Source organism: Motacilla alba, chromosome 1A (assembly GCF_015832195.1).
Source record: "Motacilla alba alba isolate MOTALB_02 chromosome 1A, Motacilla_alba_V1.0_pri, whole genome shotgun sequence".
Lineage (NCBI taxonomy): Eukaryota > Metazoa > Chordata > Aves > Passeriformes > Motacillidae > Motacilla > Motacilla alba.
Window position 1 is genome coordinate 60,990,363 of NC_052031.1, and position 24,279 is coordinate 61,014,641.

Consider the following 24,279-nt stretch of genomic DNA (forward strand, 5'->3'; position numbering starts at 1 on the left):
GTATTGTTTATAACCTTTAGACATAGGTGCACCCAGTAACAGTTGTTAAAATTGCAAAGAGAAATTTGTCTCAAATAATTCCTGGGAGTACCACAGAAAGTGGAGAAAGGAGAAGTAGCACTTTTCACAGAAAAGCAGAATCATAGAAATTGCTACTCAAAATAAATAATTGTATTTTGGTTTTTGATAAAGGTGCTGTTCATGTCAAACCTCTTCAAACGCAGCAGTGGTGTTAGGTAACTAAGCATAGTGACCTACCTGGTGATGGCATCAATGATGTGGCATGACCTGCATTTCAGGTACCAGGAGCTCTCACTGGAGACCCTGGCAGGCACCTGGGCATGTTTCCATTGGGATTTTTGTCCCTTGAGTGCATGCTGGTCTGTCACCTCCCAGGTGGCTTCCCATGGGGAGGCCAGGCACCAGCTCGCGCTCGTGTTTACTGCAAGGTCCAAGCTTGGGCTTTCCCTTCTTTTGCTGCAGACCCATTTCATGTCCTTCAGCTCCTGAGCCAGGCTTTCCCTCCTGCTTTTCTTGTGCTCACATGTGTCTCTCCCCTGTGTGTCTTCCCAGCCGCTGGGCCAGCCGCAGCGCCACCACGCAGCGGAGGAAGGACCGCCTGCGGCAGCACTCGGAGCACATCGGGCTGGACAACGACATGAGGGAGGTGGGTGCCTCATCTGAGGGCAGCACGAGCTGTGATCCAGCAGGTGGAGGTTTGGACAACAATGTGCCGATTACTTGGGGCAGTTTTGTGGCTACTGTGCGGTTTGGTTGGGTCTCTGTAGCCGTTTGGATGCTTCTCCGCTTGTCACTGATGCTGTACAACTTCAAAGCACGCAACATAAATAAAGTGCTTTTGTTATTTTGGAGCAAGACAGCATCATTGTCATCAGGGAAATGATTTGCTGATTTAGACCCGGGCTGTGTTACTGCACACAGACAGCAGAGCCTAGCAGTGCAGCTGCCAAACTCTGGCCAGCGTGGAAGTCTCTGGAAAAGTCAAGTCCTTGAATAAATGTCAGCCATGTAGAAATGAATGAGGCAGGATTCTTTCTTTTTTTTTTTTTTTAAAGGAGCTTTTTCCTTTCTCTTACGTAGAGTTCTGACATGAGTATGCCTATTTGAAAGGTTAAGACTTTGGGGCCTTTTTATGCCTAAAGCTTGGAAACTCCCATGCATCTTGTAAATGTCAGTCACGTACATGTGTTTCTTTCCCATCTTTTCAGTTCCTCATCCTTCATTAAATATTTTCTGCCACATTTTTCCATTGGTGTCCATATGCTTCTATTGTATGTCACTAGCAAAAATATAACATTCATGCTGTTTTGTGGTAAAACTCACTCAGCAATGCTGGTCAGTATTGGAGTTTGCTCTCCAAAGGACCCTGAGTGGATGAGAGGACTCTTCAACCATAGCTTTGAACAATGTTTCATGGAAACACAGCAAAACAGCACTTGTACCTGTTTGTTGCTATTTTTGCTAACATGGCTTTGCAAGTATATTTTAAACAGTGCCTCGTGTGTGTATATGGCAGCAGAGCCTTCTCAGTACGTTGTCATGTATTTACTTGCTTCTTTTTTTTGGCTGTGGATCATATGCATGCTTCTTTTGCTTTGTCTCCTCTTTCTTTCTGACTGTTCTGCCATTGGGGCATCTGCCTCCTCTTAGCCATCGGAGGAGCTTTTGCTTCGTCAGAACTCAATGGCCTTCTGGGAGTGGGATCAGGGACCACCCCCTCCTGCACGGCCTCCTAAAAAATCCTTCTCTGAATGCTGCCTGGTATGTTTTAGTTTTTCTTGTTGAAAGCTGCTTTTGAGATGTTGTTAGCATGAGGAACCTCTGTCTTTGCTGCGCCTCAAACCTGCCCCTTTCTCGTAGAGTATGAGCATGTCCCTGTAGCGCTTGGAAGTGTGGTTATAATCAGAAAAGTAGCTGGAAAGGAGCTTCCGCACCAGGTCCCTGGAAAGCACAGTGGCTCCAAGGCTAAAAGACAAGAATTTTGTTTCGTCTTGGGGTTTTTTTTCCCCCCATGTTGCTCACCTGGCAATTCAGATTAGGGTGCCACATCCCAAGAGCATTGCTTTCTGGCTGCTGGACATTGCATCCCAGTGTGCAAGAAGGGTGGTGCTGCACTGATGCTGGAACAGGCAGAGGGCAATCAAGTGATTCTCTTAGCCCACCCTTAGTCTTCTCTGGAACCTTAGAGTTTGGTGTGGGTTTTTTTAAATTTGCATATAATAAGAAGCTATACAATGAATAAGGTTATCTGTACTTTGTACTCTTCAGACTATAACCACACTTTTTATCCCTTCACATTTAGAAAGAAATATTTATTTTTCTAGTTATGTATTCCCTGTATTACTTTTTACTGATTTTGCTGTTAATTTTTGCACTGAGATGGAAGTCACTTGTGAGGTTGCTTGCTGAACAACATAATTTCATTGTCTGTAACTTTCTTTTTTTTATTCCCACCTGTAGTTTTTGAAATATTATAAAATTCTTACAGTATTTTTGAAACTGTAGTTACCTAACTGAGAATTTCAGTGGAACAGAGCTTTTTCATGGCAGAACCCTACATTCTCGTCTGGCCTGTTAGGGTGATGCTAAGTGGTTCTTGCCCAAATTTCTGTGTTGAGAAAATCCAATTGCATCAGAAAAACTGTACTCCCATTTGAAAAAAAAAAAGGTGGGGGGAGGGGGGAGAGCTATTTGCTATTTCAATTAACTTCAATGTGTTAAGATTTTGGTTTTGCTTTTTCTGATCTACTGGAAGGTGTCCGTGCCCACCTGAAAGCAGAAAGTTTGGAACTATGTGATCTTTAAGGTCCCTTCCAACCCAAACCACCCTGTGTTTCCATGGAATAAATTTTCTGCCCAGACAGAAAGCTCCAAGGATGCAGCAGCCATAGTGACCTTTCAGTTCCCCAGAAAATCCAGCCAGCAGCAGCAAGAATTCCATGAAGGGATGTGATCTGCTCCTTCCAGGAAGGACTGGTCATTGTCACATGCCATCCCCCAGAGAAGCATCATTAACAGGACAAAAACCCACTGTGGAAACAGAGCATTCCCACACCAGGCTGTGAGCTCTGTTTTTCAATACTTTTATTTGGCAATATTCTATTATCTTGCTCCTTTTAAGACAAAATTATGAGCAATGCTCAAAGAACATTTTGGTAGTTGTGGCCGACTTCTCAGCCTTGCTCAGCATGTAGCTCTCTCACTGATGCTGGGGCCAGTGGTCATGTGCTGATTGTTTGTGGATTTTAGCTTAACAAAAACAAAAACAACCAAACAAAAAATACCCCCAAAAAAACCAGACCAAAGCAAAAAAATACCCTACCCCTGAAGACATGGCAGTGGAACAGGAAAGTTTGAAAGACTTCAATTATAGCTTGGATCTTCTTTTAAAGAGTATGCTGATTTTTGTCCATACTTTACAATTACCATAGTAAGAACATGAATGATCCCAAGTGTCAATTCTGTTTAAAATGAGCTTCACTTGCAATCAAGAAGTTAATTGAGAATAAGATCAAGTCTCGCTTTTCCTGCATAACTTATCTAGATGAAAAGTAATGGATGAAATCTTTCTCTAAGTGTAAGTTCACTAAGTGTATTTCTGCTTCTTATGATTTATTTTCAGGAGGGTTTTTTCTATTCATGTATAGTCTGGTCACAAATTGGACAATTAAAAAATATTTAAGTGAGAAACAACAGTGGAAAGAAACTTTCTGGGTGTTTTGGCTTTATTGCTGAATGAAGGTATTACACTTTATGCACTTGTACCTAACTTCATGCTAGTGACTAACAGCACAGTTCACTGGCTAATATTGACTGATTCTGTACCAATCCAGGGAAATATCTTGCTTTTTCTGTTGTCAAAAGGGATCATTTCACTTCTCCAGCCTAACATCTAAGCATCAGACAAATCAAGATTGTGTTTCTAGATTAACACTAGTTCATTTGTTTTCATCACCTTGCTTGCCTAGGATGAGGAGAGTCTCTCTGACCTGTAGGATCTAAAATTATTCTCTTTATTTTTAGAAATACATGCAGGAGGCAAGGAGTTTAGGTAAAAATTTAAGGCAGCCCAAACTGTCAGACCTCTCTCCAGCTGTGATTGCACAGACCAACTGGAAATTTGTGGAAGGGCTGCTGAAGGAATGTCGCATGAAGGTAGGTCACCCCCTGGGTGCTCTCCCCTGGATTGCAGTGAGCTCAAAGAGCACCTGCAGATGTTCTCCTCGTTCACAGCTGGAATGGCGTGGTTCTTTTGGAGTACCTGGTTATTGCAGGATGGATAGCCCTGTAGTGTTTTTCAACAGCTGGAAGAGAAGGGAATGTGTTTTCGCTCTTCTGTTTATGCAGTTGAAGTTGATGGAAGTAGAAAGGACAGGAAGGAGAATCAGCATGATCAGACATCTTCTGGAGGATTTCCTTTAATTGTTCATATTTACATGTAGCCTAAACAGAATGGCCTGGAGACCTGTGGTCAAAAGGGAAGAATTCAGCACGAGTGGCTTGTGCATGTTGTTTATGCAGAGCAAATGAAGTGTAACAGTTCCTGGTATTAAAGAAGCTTTCATAGCCATGGACATAAAACTTCTTTGTGTTCTGTTGCAGTTGGTAATATACTCCTTTACCTGAGTGTTAAACTTTATTAGCTGTGACAAGAATTAAAACAGAAGCTAAGTAAGACTGAGCATGTATTCTGTACTCTGCTTGGTAATAAATCACCAGCATAGAAATAGGACAATTAATAAAGGGTATAGAAGTAGGACAGCTGGAACAGGCTCCCCAGGGAAGTGGTCACAGCACCAAGTCTGGCAGAGTTAAAGAAGTGTTTGGACAATGCTCTCAGACACATGGTGTGACCCTTGGGGCTGTGCTGTGCAGGCACAGGAGCTGGACATGGTCTTTCTGGGTCCCTCCCAACTCAGGGTATTCTGTGATTCAAAGTAATTAGGCAAAATTTTTTTAATATAATTATTTTTGTTAATTTACAGTCTCTGCAAATAGATTTGAAGTTTCTCTCTATTAGCCATGGTCTCTAGTTTAGGCATGTGTAAGTAAACTCATCTGTTAATTCTGTTCCTTGTTGGATAACAGTCCTAGAAACTCTTGGGGTCTTTTTTTTTTTTTGATAGACTAAACGCATGTTGGTAGAGAAGATGGGCCATGAAGCAGTTGAGCTGGGACATGGAGAAGCCAACATAACAGGTCTGGAGGAAAATACACTGATTGCCAGTCTCTGTGATCTGCTAGAAAGAATCTGGAGCCATGGTCTGCAGGTCAAGCAGGTTGGTAGATACTGAATGCCATCTCTGCTTTCTAAGCTGCTACTCAATGGTGTAACTCCAGGATAAAGCAGGAGGTGTCTTTAGGATTGGTGTCCCTGGTTCATATTTTGCAAAGGTTTGAGGAGTTTTTGGTGTTTGGGTTTTTATGGGGGGATCGTTTTGGGGTTTTCCCCTCTGGAAATTGCGGTGATGTTGTCAAGTACGTGTTTGGTTTGTTCCCTTTCAACCTTCACAAAGGAAACCCAGAGGGAGGACAAAGAAACAAGGTGGGTGGTGTGACTGCTGAATCAGTGGGGTGGTCCACTCTTCCTGAGGTTTCATGGCCCAAGAGAGAAGGATTGGCTTCCATTACTGAACATTTTACCCATTCAAATGCCATTCCATTATTCTGCCATGTTTATTGGCCATTACTGGTTATTTTTTGCCTATATTTTTTATTTTTATTTTCAGGGGAAATCTGCATTGTGGTCCCATTTGCTTCAGTACCAGGAGAGAGAAGAGAAGCAAGAGCACAGTGCAGAGTCCCCAGGTGAGTACTTGGCAGGTGACTCCATGAGAAGTCCATCACAGCAAATGAACTCGGCCATGGGAGGAACAGTGCAACCACATGAAACCCGTGCAGGATTTTCAGTGTATTTGCTTGCTAATATCATATTTACATTTTGAGACTTCTCATAATCGTTGTGGGGATGTTGTGATGTCTGGACAAAATGGATTGAAATCACTGGAGGCAAAGGAACATAGTTTCCATCCTTGTCTGGAAAATCACATGATGTATGTGTACTACCTTCATTCCCTTTTAATGAGCATTGAGTGAGGTAAGAGAAGCAGTGTCTCCATGAGAGAGAATTTCTGAAGAAGCTGCAAGTGTGGAGCTGGGAATAAGAGAGCTGACTTTTTTTTTTTTTTTTCCAGTGAGCATAATCTGTCTCTCAAATCCCAATATTAATAACTCCATGTTCAGTAGATCTTTTTACTGGTGGGTGGTACAGTTCAGAAATTGTGTAAGTGATCTCTGTCCATCAGTCCAGGTGCTCAATTTCTGCTTTGTCTTGGCCCCTTACAATGACTAAACTACTTCTGTGTTTTAAGAGAGGTTTTCTGATAATCTTGAGATGTCCCTGCCCAGTGGCTGGGGTATTGTAGTAAAAGTCTCTGAACTTCAGTGGGTCATCTTGCAAGGACTCTCCAATTCAGATCCTGCAGATGGAAACTTGTATGATCAGTCTTCAAAGAGGCATTTATGGACAAACTAGTCTCTCCCATGAAAGGACTTTTTAATAAGCTTCAATGAGTAATGCGCTGAACAATCTGGCTGGCAGGCACAAATTCCTGAGAGCAAAATGTGTCACCACAAAGTGGTTTGATCAGAGCAGAGCACAGAAATGCATAGCATTCTTTGCATTGAATATGTTACTGTAGCTTAATTTTGACTTTTTCTCAGTTGTGAGCTTTCCATAGAAACTTCTTGCTAATAAAACTCACTGCTGTACAGATTGAAGTTAAGTGTTTCACACACAAAAAAAGGAAGCTAGGTCTCCCAAGTTCAGTGCTGGGTTAAGGAAGGAATAGGTAATATATTCAGAATTTTCATTTTGTCTACTTCTACATTTCCAGGATAGAGTTAATGACAATGCACAGATACAGTGCAGCTACCAGCCACTTAAGATTGTTTTCAGCTGTATGTAGAACAAATGCATTGCAGACTATCACTGTAGTGTTGTGTTAACTATGTGTATTTTCTCCAATGTAGTTGGTGGTGGAACAGAAAGACGAAAGTCTGATACAGGAATTACTCTGCCTACATTGAGGGTTTCCCTGATACAAGATATGAGGTATGCAATTTGGTTCCTAAAGCATGAATTGTAGGTTTAATTGTGTAGCATAAGGTAAAGATCCTCACTGGCTTTGGGTTGCAAAGGCTAAGGAGAATTAAACCTTCTCTTCAGCCCACATTCAAATTTACAGTGTGTTGCCTTTCTGTTTTGAAAAACTTTTTTGTGTGTCCACTTGATCTTTTTTAGCGAACAGAGAATGAAAACCACACCTATGTTACTGTAATTTCTGTTGTCCCAGGGGAGTTCTTTCAGTAATAAAGCCAGCTTCTACAAATAACAGCAAATAAGCTCAATTCCTTGGTATTTTCAGTTTGTTTCTTTCAGTTAATTTTTTAATTACTGACCCAGCAAGTACAGGTCATCGGCAAAGCAAAGGGACATAAAAACCTGCTCATAATGCCTGAGCAATATTTGTTCTTTCCAACTAATGTTTCATGGCAGAAAGTAATAAATGTACAAGTTTAGAAGTTTAGTCAGACCTAGAATTTGGGTGAGTTTAAAGCTGGGATGTGAAGTTAGGGCAGGTTCTCTCCAGTGGACCACAGCCTGGCTCTGGAGGCCTTTTCAAGCAGTGTTTGTTTGGAACCAGAAGGCTTTAGAGAGTCAGACGAGGTGGAGGCTGGTGTGACACCAGCAGGCAGAAGTTCTTCAGGGCATCTCCTTGCTTAAGCCACTGCCAGGTCAGGCCACTGTTTTGACACTTGTCTTGCCAGGGCTAAGGATTGCAGTGGGATAAACATGCCATGAAAAGGGAGGAGGAGTAATGCAATAATGCTCATCTGTAAAGAGCTGAGAGCAATTAAATGTGTAAAACAACATGAGTACCACTTCTTACATTCTTCTTACACCTAGAAATATGGCAAAAGAACTTGAGGATAAAAAGTGAGATTTACTGTAGTTAGTTCACAAAACCCTGATCACAGTGATGTGGTTTTTACTATGTGGGTTGATAGATTAGTCAGATTTTTCTGGGGGAAAAAAAAAATCACTCCCCACCTGCAGTGTGCAACCTTTTAGTTTGATGCTTTGTAGTTTGAGTCATTTGTTCTGATTTCAAAGAGCATGACATGCCAAGTACTGCTAAAACAACATGTAAAAGAGGGAGAGAGAATACATACAGTGTAATCGGGGGTGTAGTGCCAAGAGGTCATTTTGAACATGTGTCTGCCATTTTAGCATCCCTCTCATGGGATGTGGCAGCTCTCTCCTTAATCCAGTCCTGGGAGACCGACAGGCATGTGGAGGGTCAGTCTGAGGGAAGGATGAAGGAGGATCTGGAGCGGAAACTCCTGTGCTGGGGGGGTTGCTGACAGAGGAGGCTGTGTGTGCTCACTGCTGCGTGCATGGGTTCTGTCTTCCACTGGAGTAATGAAAGCCCAGCACGGATCTGAGCTCTCTTGTTTGAATCACAAAAGTCTTTCTTACTGCTCTTCAGAGAAGAAGTACAGAAGCAGAACATTATCTTTTTTTAATATCTTGGGTATTTGTGATTGTCCATGAACATGTCTGGTCATAGAAAAATGCTGGGCAGATGGTGAGTTGAATTTGTCATCTGTAATCTCAAGGCATACTTTCTCCTGCTTGGAAGGAATGCTGCCTAATATTTGTTTGCATGCCAGGCTGAAGTTGAAGGATGGGTAATTGTTAAATTGCAGGGCTTGTGGTGCAGACTGAACTAATGGCTGGAGGATTAAGCATTGCCTTAAGCAGGGCTTGTTTCTGATGGCTCATGCAAGGTTATGTAAACAACTTAAAAGCAGGGCTGAGTCACAGTCGTGCTTGTGCTACAGGTATTGCAGTCTGTCCTCTGCACCCTGTCCCCCCGCCAAAAGCTAGGCATCACAGATGTAGTCAGGAAGATGCTCAGGGTGATTATTTTGGTTCTGTGCATGGAATCTCAATGGCACAAGCCAGCCCAGGGGTTTTCCCTCTAGCCTTTCCCCTGGCACAGATCTGCCTCATCTCTCCAACCCCTCTTCCAGCTGCAGCCTGCTTCCAGCATGGGCTCACCCTTCAGGCATTGCTGAGCATCCAACCAAGCCAGTCAACATCAAGGCCTCCCCAAAACCTTTGGTCCAGCTGGATTCAAGTTTCTGATCCTTCCCCTTTGGGCAAGCTCTTCCTTTCTATCAGCACTTGCTGTCATGCCCATGTCGTGCCTCCCTCCTCAGGGAGCTTGCCCTGGAGGATGTGAGCTGGCCACTGGGCCCACAGCAGTGATGCTTCACCTGCTGTGTTCAAAAAGAAGGCTGAGCAAAGACCTGCTGCCTGCCTGGGATGAGCCATAGGCTCCTTCCTGACTGTGCTGCCATGGGAGTGTGCTCAGCATCTCCGGGGCACGGCGGTGCTGGGCAGCTGTAACCTCTGCTGTCAGCACAGCTGTTTGCACAGGGTTTGTCTCACCATACCCCAGGCTTACATTTGACAGGGCAAATAGATTTTTCTTTATTACTGATGGGATGAAAAGCAAGTCCAAACCAGGGGAGTTGCATCGAAATGGCTGTTCAGTGCTATGACAAGAAGAATTTGCTGTGCAGTGGTGAGCATACGGTGCTTACACTTAGGTCACCGATAAAAATAGAGCTGTTCTGACTCTCACAACTGACAGTGAAATAAATTTGGGCTCCTGCACGCTCTGTTCTGTTACGCTCTGCTTTTGCTGACACCAAGACTGATTACTGAATCTTTTTAATATCTCTGGCAAGCTGCATGCTTGCAGATATTTATTTTTTTTCCCAAATGCACAATTAATGCTTATCTAGTCTGAACCAGACATAGGTAGTGAAGAGGCACAGAGCGTGCATGGAATAAGGTTGAGTCCATCTGTACTTGAACCTTCTCACAGTGAAATAACATATTCTGCTCAGTGTTTCATATTAGATGTAATTCAAGCTGAGCACTTGGGGGAAGGGGAGGGAGATGATAGTCTGTGCTTTGATCTTCCCATCTCAAAAGGCTTGAAATGTCTGAGGAGAGTGTCTCAACATGATGTAGTTGACCGTAGCATGCATCCTCTTTCTCAAGGACTACGGGTCACGTGTCCAGCTCTCTGCTGGAAAGTCTAATGCTGGCTGCCCTGCTCTGAGCCAGGAAGGGTTTTCCCATGCCAGGAGCGAGGCTTCAGCCTTGCAGGTCAGCCTGGCACAGAGCAGGGCTGCTGGGCTCTGTATGCTCTTCATTTGTGCAGAGGAAACTCGTATTTCTGGACGGCTCCAAGTTGTTCTTTGTAAATTTGCCCTAAAGGTCCTGGGCTTGCTCTGTTAGAGGCTCTATAAACAAGAGAGTAGTTTTCTCAAATAATGCAGGGACTAAATATAACACAAAGCACACACTTGGGTGTAACAGATGGGGGAAAGCACGAGACTATAGCAGTCAATGTAAAAAGCATCAGTCACAGCACGACTTTGTTGGATTTCCTTTGGAGTAAATATTGCCACATTCCACAACATTCAGCAATGCGTGGAGGGCTGTCAAGGAAGTTGCAGGAGTTGGACAGTGAATTGCAACTGGGATTAGTTCAGACTTCAGCTGATGGTACTTGGAGCCTGCCATGGAGATTTGGAGGGCTGAATTGCCTGTGCACTTAACATGCAGACTGCATGAAAATTAAGAAATTTGAGCCTTTTGTTTCCCCTGCTGAAAACTGTTACTCATTTTTCTTGCTTTTTATTTAACCAAGTGGGGAGTTCTTGGAAGCAACTTTGTCCTGCCGTGGCAGTTCTCTTCCTCTTCTAAAACTCCCTGTGCTCTAAAGCTAGAGTTTTTGGCATTCTCCAAACTGAAATGTGGAAAGCTTAAAAAGAAAAAAGCATAACTGTAGAAGAAAGCCCCTCTGGAATAGTTCTACTTTCCTACAGATGAAACATATGGAGGGCTGTTCAAATTATCACTTACAGGAAGGCTTCTTATAGCCCTAAAAATGTGATTCTGCTTGCAGCTTCCTGCTGCTGTTTCTGCCTCAGCAGTCCTCCTTTTCTCAGTTGTGCCATTGCTGCTGCTCTCAAGGGGTTTTGTTAGAACCTTCAGAGCCACTGTGGCTTGGAGAGACTCTCAGGACACGTGTTTGTCCTCTGCCCTCCCAGACACACCCGTTCAAGTCAGCAGCTTGAGGTGACAGCTGAGATGGTCTCACAAGGTGCCTGCTATTTTTAAGTCCTAGCACTGTCCATGAGAACACCTACCTCGGGCAATGCAGGGGTAAACAGGTTTACCCCTCCTCACCTTGGCCAGGCAACCACAGAGCAGCTCCTATGGGCTGCCATGCCCAGGAAAAGCTGCCACATGTCCTTGTGCCAGCCTGGGGCTGCCGGGGATCTCATTGCCACAGTGCAGGGTTCTGGGAGCCCTGCTGGGGATCTCTCCAGAAATTATGTCAGTAGACATTTTCCAGTACACTTGCTGCATCATCACACTGGATGTTGCCATTTGAAGCATGCAGAATTTTTATGATTCATCTATTTATTTTCTTCCCCACATATTTCAGGCATGTTCAGAACATGAGTGAGATAAAGACTGATGTGGGGCGAGCCCGAGCCTGGATAAGACTTTCTCTGGAGAAGAAGCTTTTGTCTCAGCACCTGAAGCAGCTGCTTTCCAACCAGGCACTTGCAAAGTAAGCCAGCTCTTTTCTTCAAACCTTTACTTTGATGTTGTCAAGGTGCTGTCTCAAGGTGCTACTGCTTAGGGTACAGCCAGGCACCTTGTTTGGGTACTGTGGTTTCCAGCTAGAAGTGATTGAAGGGCAGGGGGGAGCTGGGAGAGGTGTGCTGCCCATCCAGCAGAGCAAAAGTCTGCTCATCTGCATGGAAAGCACATCACAGATTTCAGGAAGGAGGCATTAGTTCTTGGTCAGATCCCTGCACTGATCCAAGCCACACTGCAGCCCTGCAGATCTTGAACTGACAGAGTGGTGGGAGGACCCCAGCTGCTGCTTGGTGCATTCTGCTGGGTTTGCTGCAGGGAGCAGTAGGGAGATGTGGTTAACAGATGAGACCATTCCACAGTGGGAAGGTGTAGGGAAGAAATGAGGCTGCTGTATGTTGGTTCAGATCTGCTGCTGTGAGTAGTGTTAGTTTTTACCTGTGCTTTGCAGCAAACCCCAAACCGAGATGAACTCAGTAGCCTTGCTGTGGGAGTGTGGAGCCAAGAGTGCCTTGTGAAATATCTGTAGCGCATTTACGTGTCCTCTGTGGGTTTCTAGCAGCTTCTGTGTTGGGGAGTCATACCTCCCATTAAGAGCCACTCTTTGGTGTTTTGAGATTCAAATATCTTTTAAGATAGTTGGTGCTTTTTCAACAGCAACAACAAAAATGCCGTGTGCTTGTTTCTCCCAGGAAACTTTACAAGCGTTACGCTTTCCTGCGCTGTGAAGAAGAACGGGAACAGTTCCTGTATCACCTGCTCTCACTCAATGCTGTGGATTACTTCTGCTTCACAAGTGTCTTCACTACAATCAGTGAGTTGGAGAATCAATTTTTTTCCCCCTGACTAAAAATTAGTTGCTGTCATGGTTTGTAAGAGATGATGTTGCTGGTGCCTGAGTAGCTGAGCCCTTATCTGGGAGCCTTGGTTGTTGCTGCGGGGCTCCTGGGTGCTGGTGTTGCTCTGGGAAACCAGCTGGAGAGCCAAGGTTGTGTGGGAGTGCTCTGGATAAGAGCATTGCACAAAGGAGAGTAATCACCAGGGAGTGCTGCTCTCTGTATAGTTTCTTTCAGCTTCCCTCCCAGACAAGTCCTCTACCTCCTAATGCTTCTTTCTGGCCTTCATTTAGTGTGCATCCTTGCAGTCTGCTCTCCTCAGACTGAGAGGAGATCAAAGATTTAGAGGATGAAATAGTTAGTGCTCTTTGTATCTTAAATCTCTTTTTGTCTCTTGTTAAATGCCAGAAAGATTGCCTTTCTCACTCTCTCTTGTAAGGAGAAGAGCAGAGATTGGATTGGTATCTGGAAATGAATTTTTGTCTCTCCAGTATTGGACAATGCAGAAAAAGCAAGATCCAATTAGATGACCTAATTATTTGGATTCACCTGGGCAGCCATTATTTTTAATTTTCCTGCCTGTTCAGGGTGAAGTGAAGCAAGTTTTACGTGGCTGTCAAAACCAGGCACTCATTCTCCTTTTTCTCCTCTTAAAGCAATAAATCCCTCAGAACTACCGCAGCGCAAAGAGATTTATTCATCCTTGATTACCTTCTTTCTGTGGGGCATCCAGCTTAACAGCTTTCTTCTTTAGCACAAGTGCTTGGAATTTGAGGGTATTTTTTTGAGTGCAGTGTGATTGGCTGGCACACAAAAGTAAAAGAGGCTGGCTTAGCTTCCCCAGTCCAAAAGGCAGCTTGTGAGGCACACAGGAAAGAGAGGGTCTTGCAGTGCTGGAGGTGCAGTGTCAGAGTCAAATCCAAACTGAGGTGGGTGGCAGTCCTTGTCTTCAGTATGGGTGGTACAGATTGAAAAGCAGAAGAGTAAGAGAATAAGAACAGGAGTAAGAATCAAGAGGGGGATGTCCACAGAGACACACCAGACCTGAGAGTGTGGCTGTGGTGCTAGCAGCCATGCCAGCATTTCCTGATGCAGCCTTTCAGTACTTGAAGGGGGCCTATATGAAAGATGGGAACAAACATTTTATCATTTACCTGTTGCAGTAGGACAAGGGGTGATGCTTTTAAACTAAAAGAGGGTCAGTTTAGTTAGATATAAGGAAGAAGGGGTTTTTTTTCACATTTTGGGTAGTGAGCCCTGGCACAGGGGATGGGATGGAATGCCCCATCCCTGGGAGTCTTCAAGGTCAGCTTGGACGGGGCTGCGAGCACTCTGCTCTGGTTGAAGATGACCCTGCTCACTGCAGGGGGTTGGACTAGATGGCTTCCAAAGGTCCCTTCCAAAGCAGACTGTTGACCGGCTGCGGCGCTCCTTGCCCTGCCGCATCTCCCGCGGGTCCCGCCCGGCGCGGTGCCGGCTCAGCCGCGGGGCTGCAGCTCCCCCGTGCGGCTCCCCCGCCGCAGCCGGAGCGCTCCCCTTCGCTCCTGAGACACACAGCGAGAGCTTGCCTGCAGGGGAAAGGAGTGGTTTGCCCCAGAAATTGCGATTGCTGTAAGGAAAAAAAAAAATTTAAAAAAAAATCAAGACGACTAACGTACTTCCCCCTCTGCCTGTTCTCAGTGATCCCTTACAGGTCAGTGATAATTCCCATCAAAAAACTAAGCAATGCAATAACCACATCAAACCCGTGGATATGCGTGTCAGGAGAGCTGGGAGATAGTGGTGTCATGCAGATTCCTAAAAACCACCTAGAAATGACATTTGAGGTGAGTACGTGCTCTTCACATTTTCCTTACAATTTCCTTACATGCTTCCAAATAAATATTAATTTGATAAGGGGTTTTAAAGAGCACAGCATTTCAGATTCTGTCCTGATTTTCAGCATCACTGTAGGTTCAAATATGTACAGGAAAGTAGCCTGCCCCTCTTGTGTGAGATGAAGGTTTCCTGTGAGCTTTTAACCACAGGCCTTGCTGCTGTCCCTGTCCAGCCCAGCATTCCTCACCTTGCCTATCTATTTCCGTGTCTCATTCCCTTCCACACCTCCTTGCCTAATTTTCCCTTTCAGTGCTTATTTCCAACTCATCTCCCTTCCAAGTTTCTTTTCTTTTCTTTCACTCTGTCTTTCCACTAACCACCACCCAGGTCCCTTTTGACCTCTGGCCAATCCCAAATTTCTTCTGAGCCCTTTGTCTGGCATTGCTCTTCAACACCCCAGCCTGAGGTGCCGCCCGTGGCACACCAGGAGCTGCCATCCCCACTGGGCTCTCTCCCCTGGGCTTGCTTGGGTTCTCTCTTTGCTTTCCCCTCTGCTTTCCCACCGAGCAATTACAGGCTGGCTCGGTGCCATGCCAAAGCAGCTGGTGGAGGGAATTGCAGGGAAAGCCCCATCAAGCTCCTCTAGCTCCAGGCTGTACCAAATCCATTAAGGAGTCATTTTGTAGGAAAATCTGCTACTGAAATTGAGGTTGCATCCACTGAGCATATGCAGACTGATCTTCAACAACAACAGCAAAAAAATCCTCTTGCCAAATGCAGGTCGATTTTGACAAAGAGAGGATATTTTTGAGAAAAATGCCCACGTCTCATTCAGATATTACTGTTTTGTAGAAAACGTCTCCAGGCTTCTAACAGGCAAAATTACATGTTTAGATATTTCTAAGGACCATATTGATTCTGTTCTGGATTATTCCTTTGGCTGAAGCTTTCCTAAAATATCAACTTGGGTAGCCACCCACTTGTAGAAAATGTCAACCCAAGCTGCTTGTTTGGCAGCATCAGAAGCAGTGAAAACCAAAGTATTTCAAGGGAAGTGTTAAGGTGACATTAACAGATGTTGTTGCCAGCCTCATCTACAATTAAATCTTGCACTGGAATTCACAGTGCCTTGTTTTCCTTCTTCTGTGTCTTTGTGATGCTGAGTCTCATGTTGGTGATTTTTGTTTGGGCCAACAATAAGCAAATCAATCTTAGAAAATAATAAAGGATCTAGGGACTGCTGCATAGTGTGGAGTGAGTCAGCTGAAGGTCAGTATGCTCCAAATGGGTTTTTGAAAAGCTGTTTCTGTTGAAGGTCTATTTCTTCTGCAAAAGCACACCTTTTTATCACCTTACTCAGAAATGTGTAATTAATACTTCTCAGAAATATTCATAGTGACTGCTCCCAACAAAGAATGTCATCTCTCCACAAGCTTTTAACAGTTTTGTTTCTTTTCTCTTGTCTTAAAATAATTATGCTGCTTTTGCAAATACTCTTTGCAAATACAAATATTTTGCAAATACTTGTTCTTTAAATCACAGAGAACTAGAAAACTGAATAAAAGCATATATTTGACCATATGCGTGCATGTGGTGGGGGTGTGTGTTGTCTGTTCTTTTTTAAATGAAGCAAAAACTGTTACTCATTTCAGTGCCAGAACTTGGGGAAGCTGACGACCGTTCAGATTGGTCATGACAACTCAGGGCTGCTGGCCAAGTGGCTAGTTGATTGTGTCATGGTCAGGAATGAAATAACAGGACACACGTACAAGTAAGCAACAAGTCATAATTTTCCTTGTCTGAAATTCTTGTTGAATTTAGAGACAGCAAGAAGGCATTTGCCTTCTCCTTCACTCTGATTGCAGGTGATTTGGGTCCCTGATAGGTTTGGGTTGGTCTCCCCCACCCCCCTGGTGCTCTCATTTCAGTAGCCCTAATTGAAGTCAGATAATCTGATAAATATTTAATGAGATTTGAATGCAGGATTTTCTTTGCATCTTTCTGAGACAGACAGACAGTATGGATACTTTTGAAGTGATTTTTATGTTTGTGTGTAATAATCAGATCTCTTGATTTAAAGTAGTGTGGTAAAATTATGCACAAATTAATTCTTAAAACTCTAAGAGCTGAAATGACGGTCTGGGGAAAACATTAAGAAAATAAAAAGTTTTGATATTTTCTTAATCTTACATTGAGCACATACCTCTGTGTCAAAATGGTCTCCTAATTCACCGTTGGTTTTACAAAATGTGGCTAAGCAGGCACAGTTTTTTTAAAATGTGAACTTGGAAAACTGCAATTCAGAGAGGTGAGCACCAGATCTCAGAGTTGGCCACAGTGTATACGGGAAAGTAGGAGTACATGGGATAAAATGACTGGGTATGGACATGTGTATGGATTTCATTAGGGCTGTGTATGGGGTCCAAAGGTACAGCAGTAAAATGTGAGGTGAGGTCCGAGTATGAGGAGATGTCATAGCCTCAGCTGGATGTAAACTCTGTGGGGATTTGGTTGTTAATCATCACAATGCTCTTAAAGGCTGCATATCAGTTGTGGCTGCAAGTGCAAAATAACTTGGCAGAAAACAAGATGCAGACCATAAAATATGTGTAACACAAGCTTTACATATTTCCCTGTTTCTAAGGATGATCAGTTGTAGTGCAGGGGCTGCTCCTGGTGAGAATTTCCTGGGAGCAAAGTATTCCCTGCCTGTTAGCAGTGTTGCTGGGTGCCAGCTGTCCCCAGCCTGTGCGTGTGGCTGACCTGTGCTTGTCCTGGGCGCTGCAGGTTCCCCTGTGGGCGGTGGCTGGGAAAAGGCGTTGATGATGGCAGTCTGGAGCGGATCCTCATTGGAGAGCTGGTGTCCTCCGCGTCTGACGAAGAGCTGGGAAAGCAGTGCCGCACCCCGCCCCAGCAGAAGTCTCCCACTGTGACCCGGCGGCTGAGCATCACTTCCCTCACGGGGAGGAACACCAGTAAGTCCTTGCCTTTCTCCCCAGTGTCGTGGGGAAGGGGTCAGCTGCCAACTGCTGGGGAAAAAAAGCTTCTGTGGACAGGAGGGTTCATCCTGAAGCAAGGCTTGGTGCAGAGCAGCAGCTGCAAGCCGATGAGCTTTTCCTGCCTTCCCTGGTTGGTGTTTGCTCTGTGACATACACGCTGCTTCTTTCAATGTACCCTTTTGACTGTTGAGAGATAATAATCTCTTTCTTTGGAGCATGGAGATATGAGATGAGGGAGGAGGAGGCAGCAGAATTTACAGTAGCTGATGCTGCTCAGCCTCCCAGCTCACTTTGCAGTCTGTGGGAGACAGGCCTCTCTGAGGGCAGCTCAGAGCTTGATGTGGCTACTGTGAGCTGCCTTCTGGCAAAGCTTATTTCTGCAGGGACCCTAGGGCACATCAGCTTCACATCCCTAAAATTAGCTTTTGTGAGTAACTGCACTTGCCTGCAACAGGTCACGGGACTGTGAGGGTCACACGAGGCATTCTCTGCTGAAGCACAGAGATGGACAGTGTAGATCCTGTCCATACGTCTGTCCAGCTCCTGTAAAATTAGAGGACATGAGTGCTGAAATGTCAAGCAGGCAAAGATGACCCTTCAGTTAGTCTGCTCTCCATCATTTCACAGAGCCTAATGCAGGGCAGATCCAAGAGGGAATCGGGGAAGCTGTGAACAACATTGTGAAACACTTCCACAAGCCAGAGAAAGAGGTAATTCCTACTTTTCATTACTTACCTGAAAAATTTTATAAACAGAAATGGCACTGAAGTACCAGTAGATGTACTGCCTTTAGATCTGAAGTTTCTGGCATCCAAACAAGGTGAGTTGTACTTACCTGCTCTCCCTTTTCCACAGAGAGGGAGCCTTACCATTCTGTTGTGTGGAGAAAATGGTCTGGTTGCAGCACTGGAGCAGGTCTTCCACCATGGGTTCAAATCAGCTCGCATTTTTCATAAGAATGTTTTCATCTGGGATTTCATAGGTAAGCTGCTATATGATTTGGAGGAGACGGTTTAGGGCAAAATGACTCCTCAAACACAGACCTTGGATCCTCATCAGCTAGGGTGCCATTTCTCCTGCCAGGCACCTGCTCCAGGTTGCTTAAAGTCGATGAGAAACCTGATGGCAGATGACTAAACTCTGTGTAAGAGAAGAGTGTGAGTCTGCGCAGAAATTTAAGGGTTCCTAGTTCAAACATCTGCTTTTCTGAGAGAAACAAAGTAGGCTGGAGGTTGGGGTAGAGGAGCAATCAGTGTTAGGGCGAGAACTAGGAAAGGGCAGGGAGTGAAAGGTTTGGATTCCTGGTTTATGAGAACTCTGCTAATTGCACTGGTGATCCTTACCTGCAGGCCTATGTAGGGGTAATTTAAGATGTACTTCCTCCCTTAGAACAGGCTTGCAGGCAGACATGCTCAGCCTGAGGGTAAATGCTTACTCGGAAAAAGTGAAAAATCACTGCTGATGGTATCACTTACAGTGAAACCATTGAGGGGTGCTCTGGTGCTGCTCCTTGGTGTTACCTGTGTTAGACATCAACCAAACTGACCAGTGCTATGCCAAGGCAAAGGTGGACGTGACCACCTACCTGTGGTCTTCAGAGTCAGGAATTCATAGATAAACTGTGGAATAGCTCTCAGCGGGTTGGTTTTTTAAGGACTCCCTCCATCGTGTGATTCTGTGTCACAATGAAGTGTTTCTTCTCACTGGGTTCTGATGTTTTCCCTACCACAGAGAAAGCTGTTGCTTACTTTGAAACCAGTGATCAGATTGGAGACAATGAAGAGGCCCTTTTGCTTCAGAGATCTTCATGCAAAACCTTCTGTCATTATGTCAATGCCATCAATACAGCTCCAAGGAACATTGGAAAGGATGGCAAATTCCAAATCCTGGTTTGCCTGGGGACAAGGTACCCAACTGCTCTTCATTATGTGTGTCCTCTGGCATTAGACTAGAAGAATATTTTTCCACCATTGTTATTACCTTTAGTTTTCCATTTTAAGACATCTCACACCTATCTATTATCCAGGGCCTATTTTAGGCAACTTTAGTACTACGTCAAAAATTGGAGCAAAGAAGCACTAATAATACATGGCTAGTGTCTAAACTGCTAAAAATGTTTCAAGCTTTTTTTATAGCTGTTAGCTTGACAGTCATGTGTATGAAATCTGTCTTGAAATGCTATTTTTGATGAAGTACTGACTTTGAGAATGCAAAGTTCCTTTTCAGGAGCTGGTGAATTTCTAAATCCTCATTCAATTGCTTGTGAAAATGGGATGCCTGTAATAATTTTGACAGAACTGTTCTAGATGAACCTTTATTTCCTAATAGGGCACTTTCTGTCTTGCTTTTGGGGAGAGGGGCGGGAGGATGGGACTTACTTGTATTTTGGAGGGTAGAAGTTGGTACATCTAGAAATAAGTATAATTTTTGTCTTATCTGTCTGGATACTTGGAAAAGCAGTTGTCAAACAGTCTGTCAGATTTTCCTTGGGTTTTACTTTCCTTGTTCCTGATCTGAAAATGTTCCTGAATTCTTACAAACGTCCAATTCCACTAATACCATAAAATTTTTGTTTCTACAGTAGGTAGTATTTTACTAACCAAATGAAGGGTTACATGGCAAACTTGTGCGTGCAAACAACACCCACCACTCACCAAAAGGTGAGTGGTGGGTGTTGTTTGCACACACAAGTTTGCCATGTACAAGTTTTGCACAAGTTTTGCATGTTTTGGGCTGTGCTCTTGGAGAAGAATTCCAGTGTGATATCTGTGGTACTTGGTGCTAAAACAATTCCTGTCCTGCCCTTTTCAGGGACCACCTGCTGTCTCAGTGGATCCCGCTGCTGGCGGAGTGCCCGCCCATCACGAGGATGTACGAGGAGAACGCTCTCCTCCGGGACCGCATGACTGTCAACTCCCTGATCCGAGTCCTACAGACATTGCAGGATTTCAACATCATCCTAGAAGGATCGCTCATTAAAGGAGTGGATGTTTAGCATGGCTTTGCTGAGAACTTCATTACTCCTTTCCCAAACAAGCAAACCACAATTGGAGACCTGTCAGGACTTGAATGCCATGGTAGTGCACCACTGTAAGGCAAAGCTGCTGGTGGAAGCAGGATTGGGAAGCCCAGTTTGTGCCCGATGGGGACTGGCCTCTAAAGCTGCAGAAAGCTAAGATGCAGTATTGTAGTTTATTTGAAATGGAAATTTAGTACAAAAAATAGAGTATTTTCATGTGTTAGATGTGTGTAAATATGCTATCTTTCTTTAAGAAATTATATTACTCTAAGAAATTTTTCTTAGAGTGAATGTTCTTGTTCTGACTATGAGTAGCTTAAACCCAGGGGAAGGACTTGGGGGAGGGAGGGAAGGACCAAGGTGGGAAGGGATGCCTCTACTTGCTTGCTAGGAAGAAGCCAATCAACGTGTAAATACAGCTGAAACGCAGCAGGGCTTTTTTCAGGTATTGCAAATTAATACAGCAAATATCCTTCTGTAGCCATTGTGATTGTGTCACTCTTGGAAATGCTGTAAGCATATGCTGGTTTACCCTACTGTACATGGTCTCTCTTAGTCTGTTGTTTGTTCAAAGACTCACTTTCCCATGCATGGAAGTAGTGAGTCGTACTTTTTTTTTTCCTGTAAGGTCTTTTGTGTCACTCCTGTTCATCTCCAAAAGGGGAAACAAGTGGTAGAGTGCTTAAACACTGGAGAGGAGGACTTCTGTCAGCCTCAGAGCCTGAGAGGAGGAGACACCTGTTGAAGCCTTGCTGCTGCAGCCTGAGATGGGGAATGGTGGCTTGCTTGACTGCTCAGTGTGTCCCTTCCCTGTCTAGATGTTCTCATGATTCACCCTCACCCTCAGCCAGTTTGTGTTGTGGATGACCTTTTTATTTTTCTCATTATGAGAAATTTGGTTTATGCCAAATTCTTGCTGTACTTAAAAAGAATCATTGCTGTAGACCAACAAACACTGCTGTTGCTGTGCTACCAAACTGCATCAGCTGGCTTTGAAATGCTGACAGGTTATGAGTCTTCCTTTATCCTGCAGAATGAGTGTTCCTAGGGGAGTACAGGATCTTGGATGACTTTTTTTTATTATCTAGCTACAAAAAGAAAAGGAATAAAAAGAATTAAGCAAAAGGAGAGAAAAAAATACTCTCATGTTGGTATTTTGAGGCTTCTCTCCTTCTCTCCTACACTCTTTCCAGTTAATATGTTACTAATACAGTGCATATATGGAGATACAGCTCTTGATGAGGAGCTGGGAGCAACTGTATGATACAAACTGAACAAGAGATTGTATCAAAATCACCTTGTGAATACCATGCAGCAAATACAGAGTGTATTTTCCATTCTTGTGGATGGGAGTTGGAAGGGTCTGATGACACAATTGGCTTCACCTGGTTTTAATTTTTGGAAGTTATTTTAAATATAGGCTTTTGTTTCCACTTGTTTATTCCCTACAATCTTGGGCCTCTGGTCAGTGGATTCTTTGGAGGTCTCACTGTCAGCTGAGGCTTGGGAAAGGCCCTGACTGGTTCTGTAAGTGTGCTGCCTTGCACTGTGCTCTCAAGTGGCATCAGGAGGGGCTTGGCAATGGGGGACAGTGGCAGGTCTTGGCATAGTGTGCACATGGTGGAAAGAGGGATGGGAGATAAGGAAAAAGAAAGAGGAAGAAAATTAGGGTTTGCTTTCTCACCTGCCTTTTGCCAAGCTTCCCTATTTTCCTGTGATCCTTTTGCTGCTCGATTCTTAGAACAGCACTCACTTCAGTGTCAGAGTTTCATGTCAGACTCCCAGCCAGAAGAAAACTCTTCATGTAACTTTGTTTCATTGGAGAGTTTTATGTTATAGAAGTCTTTTTGTTTCTAAGAGAGAAGTAAATGACACTGTCAAGGAGCCTTCCACTTTAAAGAGGGTTCCAGCTTTCAATAACCATTCTTTCCTCCTGAGCTTGTGCTTCTTTAAACTAACTGAGCTCATCCCAAATACTGCAGGCAGCACTGCCATTCACTGCTGTGGGTGTGAGTAACTAATGTAAAGGCTGTCTCGAGTTGGTAGCCAGAGCCCACAGCTGTGTGACGTCTCTTACATTTCCAGAAATGTGAAATTTGGGGTGTTAGGATTTTCTGTGTGGCCAGGCATGTCTGCTCAAAGTCAGCAGACGAAGCATGACAGCCCTTCAGCAGCAATTGAAAATGTGTCCCTGTACTTAACTCTATCAATGAATTATACATTTAGCACCAGAAACCATGTGGCAGCATTATTTGGTAATGACTGCTTAGGATGTTCTGATTTCTATTACAACTCAGGCCTTTCATGTCTAATGACTGCTGTACAGGATTTTTTCACGCCCAGCCCAGTCTAAGTGACTTTCATTTTACTGAAATTACCACCTCTTTAGTCCTCGGATTTCTTCATAGCATCATCTGCATTTGCAGGCTGGATGCTTCCCAAAGTACGTTGCTGCAGACTTCTCCAAAGGCTACATATGACTGGAGCAGTTGTAACATTCATCTGACATGACAAGGGTTAAGTGCAAGCAGGATAAAGGAGAAATGTAGGCACCTCTAAAGGTTGCTCATTTAAATGAATAAACCACATACAGAGAAAAAAGGCAATAACTACATTAAGTCTTTCTTAAGTTAAAAGAAGTCAAAGCCTGAGAATTTTTAAAATTCAGATCAGGGCCTTTCCCCATTTCAGACTACATTAAGAAACCTTTAGCACTTAACACAACTTCACCTCAGCTTTTTCAGCAAGTGTTGACTTGTTTGGTTTTGTCAGGTTTCACATCATATTAATAATAATACAATAAAAATTATGTATGTCTCATGTTTCCTTGTAGGCAATAAACCACCCCAAGCTATGTTGAAAGGGGCACAGCTGAACGCCTCAGATTCCTAGAGTAGTTATTTGACAGCCTTGGAAGAATAGTGAGTTTTTATTCTACTGTGTATGATTTTTTTTTTAGTGGACTACTCTTGTTGATTGGAAACTGTACGTTGTTTTTTTTTTTTCTGTAAGGTTTACAGAAATCATTCTACCCACTAGAATGGTGAGAAACCCATCAGGATTCTTCTAAGCTAACACAGCTTTTACTTCAGTGTTAAAGCACCTTCTTTGGTTGAGAAAGGGAATCTTGGAAAAGACCAAAGCTCTCTGGTATCTGCTTCGTAAAAAAACAAAAATTCCTATCCAATGCCCGTCTGCAGATGTCTGAGTTTGCATAGTCCAGTTGTACTAACAGCCAGCATGGTAACTTGAGGGAGTCAGAGAATCTAATGCCTCACTATGTACAAAATGTGTATTTATAATTCTCTGAAATAAATGAAGTTGTACTGTTTAGTGAAAAACCTACTCATGTTTATTCCAAGGTGGTTTGTGTAATTAGCTATCATTGTTCAAAACCGTGTTTTTAGGGTAGTTGCGCGGCAGCGTGTTTGAGAGAATTCCTTCTTTCAATCAAATGAAGGTGCGCGTCGTGAGGGGAAATATTGTGTGTTACACTTGAAATGTACAAATGTGCCCTGTATAGCTTGAAACGATCCCTAAATGTCTCCATTGAGTATATTTTGTCTTTACATTATTACTAACGGAATAAGAACTGGATTATTTTCAAGACAACATTAGTAAAAGTATTGTTATATCAAGCACTTTAACATACACACCACAAACCGACATGGGTTTTTCAGGTTTTGAAGTACATTGAAATACAGCTTTTCATGCTATGTCCTTTACAAATAAAACTGTGAGAATAATGGCTGGCGTCACTTTCTCCTTGCAGAGGAACCAAGAGATTTGGGTCTCAAGCTGAGGAGCTGATCTGAGCCTTGAGGGAAC

At 43.8% G+C, this 24,279-nt stretch overlaps 1 protein-coding gene across 6 annotated transcripts in view; it reads left to right on the forward strand.

Moving 5' to 3' along the window:
* Positions 1-21,617, forward strand: part of DENND5B (DENN domain containing 5B) — a 102,253-nt gene extending 80,636 nt beyond the window's left edge. For 3 of the 6 annotated variants that reach the window (XM_038155669.1, XM_038155671.1, XM_038155670.1), the window contains 15 exons: positions 574-667; positions 1,672-1,782; positions 4,045-4,176; positions 5,148-5,300; positions 5,751-5,829; positions 7,054-7,135; positions 11,622-11,750; positions 12,472-12,593; positions 14,296-14,441; positions 16,086-16,204; positions 17,221-17,408; positions 18,060-18,142; positions 18,288-18,414; positions 19,164-19,338; positions 20,244-21,617. In XM_038155669.1, the coding sequence (XP_038011597.1) occupies positions 574-667; positions 1,672-1,782; positions 4,045-4,176; positions 5,148-5,300; positions 5,751-5,829; positions 7,054-7,135; positions 11,622-11,750; positions 12,472-12,593; positions 14,296-14,441; positions 16,086-16,204; positions 17,221-17,408; positions 18,060-18,142; positions 18,288-18,414; positions 19,164-19,338; positions 20,244-20,427 (1,924 nt within the window). In that variant the 3' untranslated portion in view covers positions 20,428-21,617. The remainder of the gene's footprint in view (positions 1-573; positions 668-1,671; positions 1,783-4,044; positions 4,177-5,147; positions 5,301-5,750; positions 5,830-7,053; positions 7,136-11,621; positions 11,751-12,471; positions 12,594-14,295; positions 14,442-16,085; positions 16,205-17,220; positions 17,409-18,059; positions 18,143-18,287; positions 18,415-19,163; positions 19,339-20,243) is intronic. The other 3 variants (XM_038155672.1, XM_038155673.1, XM_038155674.1) reach the window with 1 other exon arrangement.
* The last annotated feature ends 2,662 nt before the right edge of the window (positions 21,618-24,279 follow it).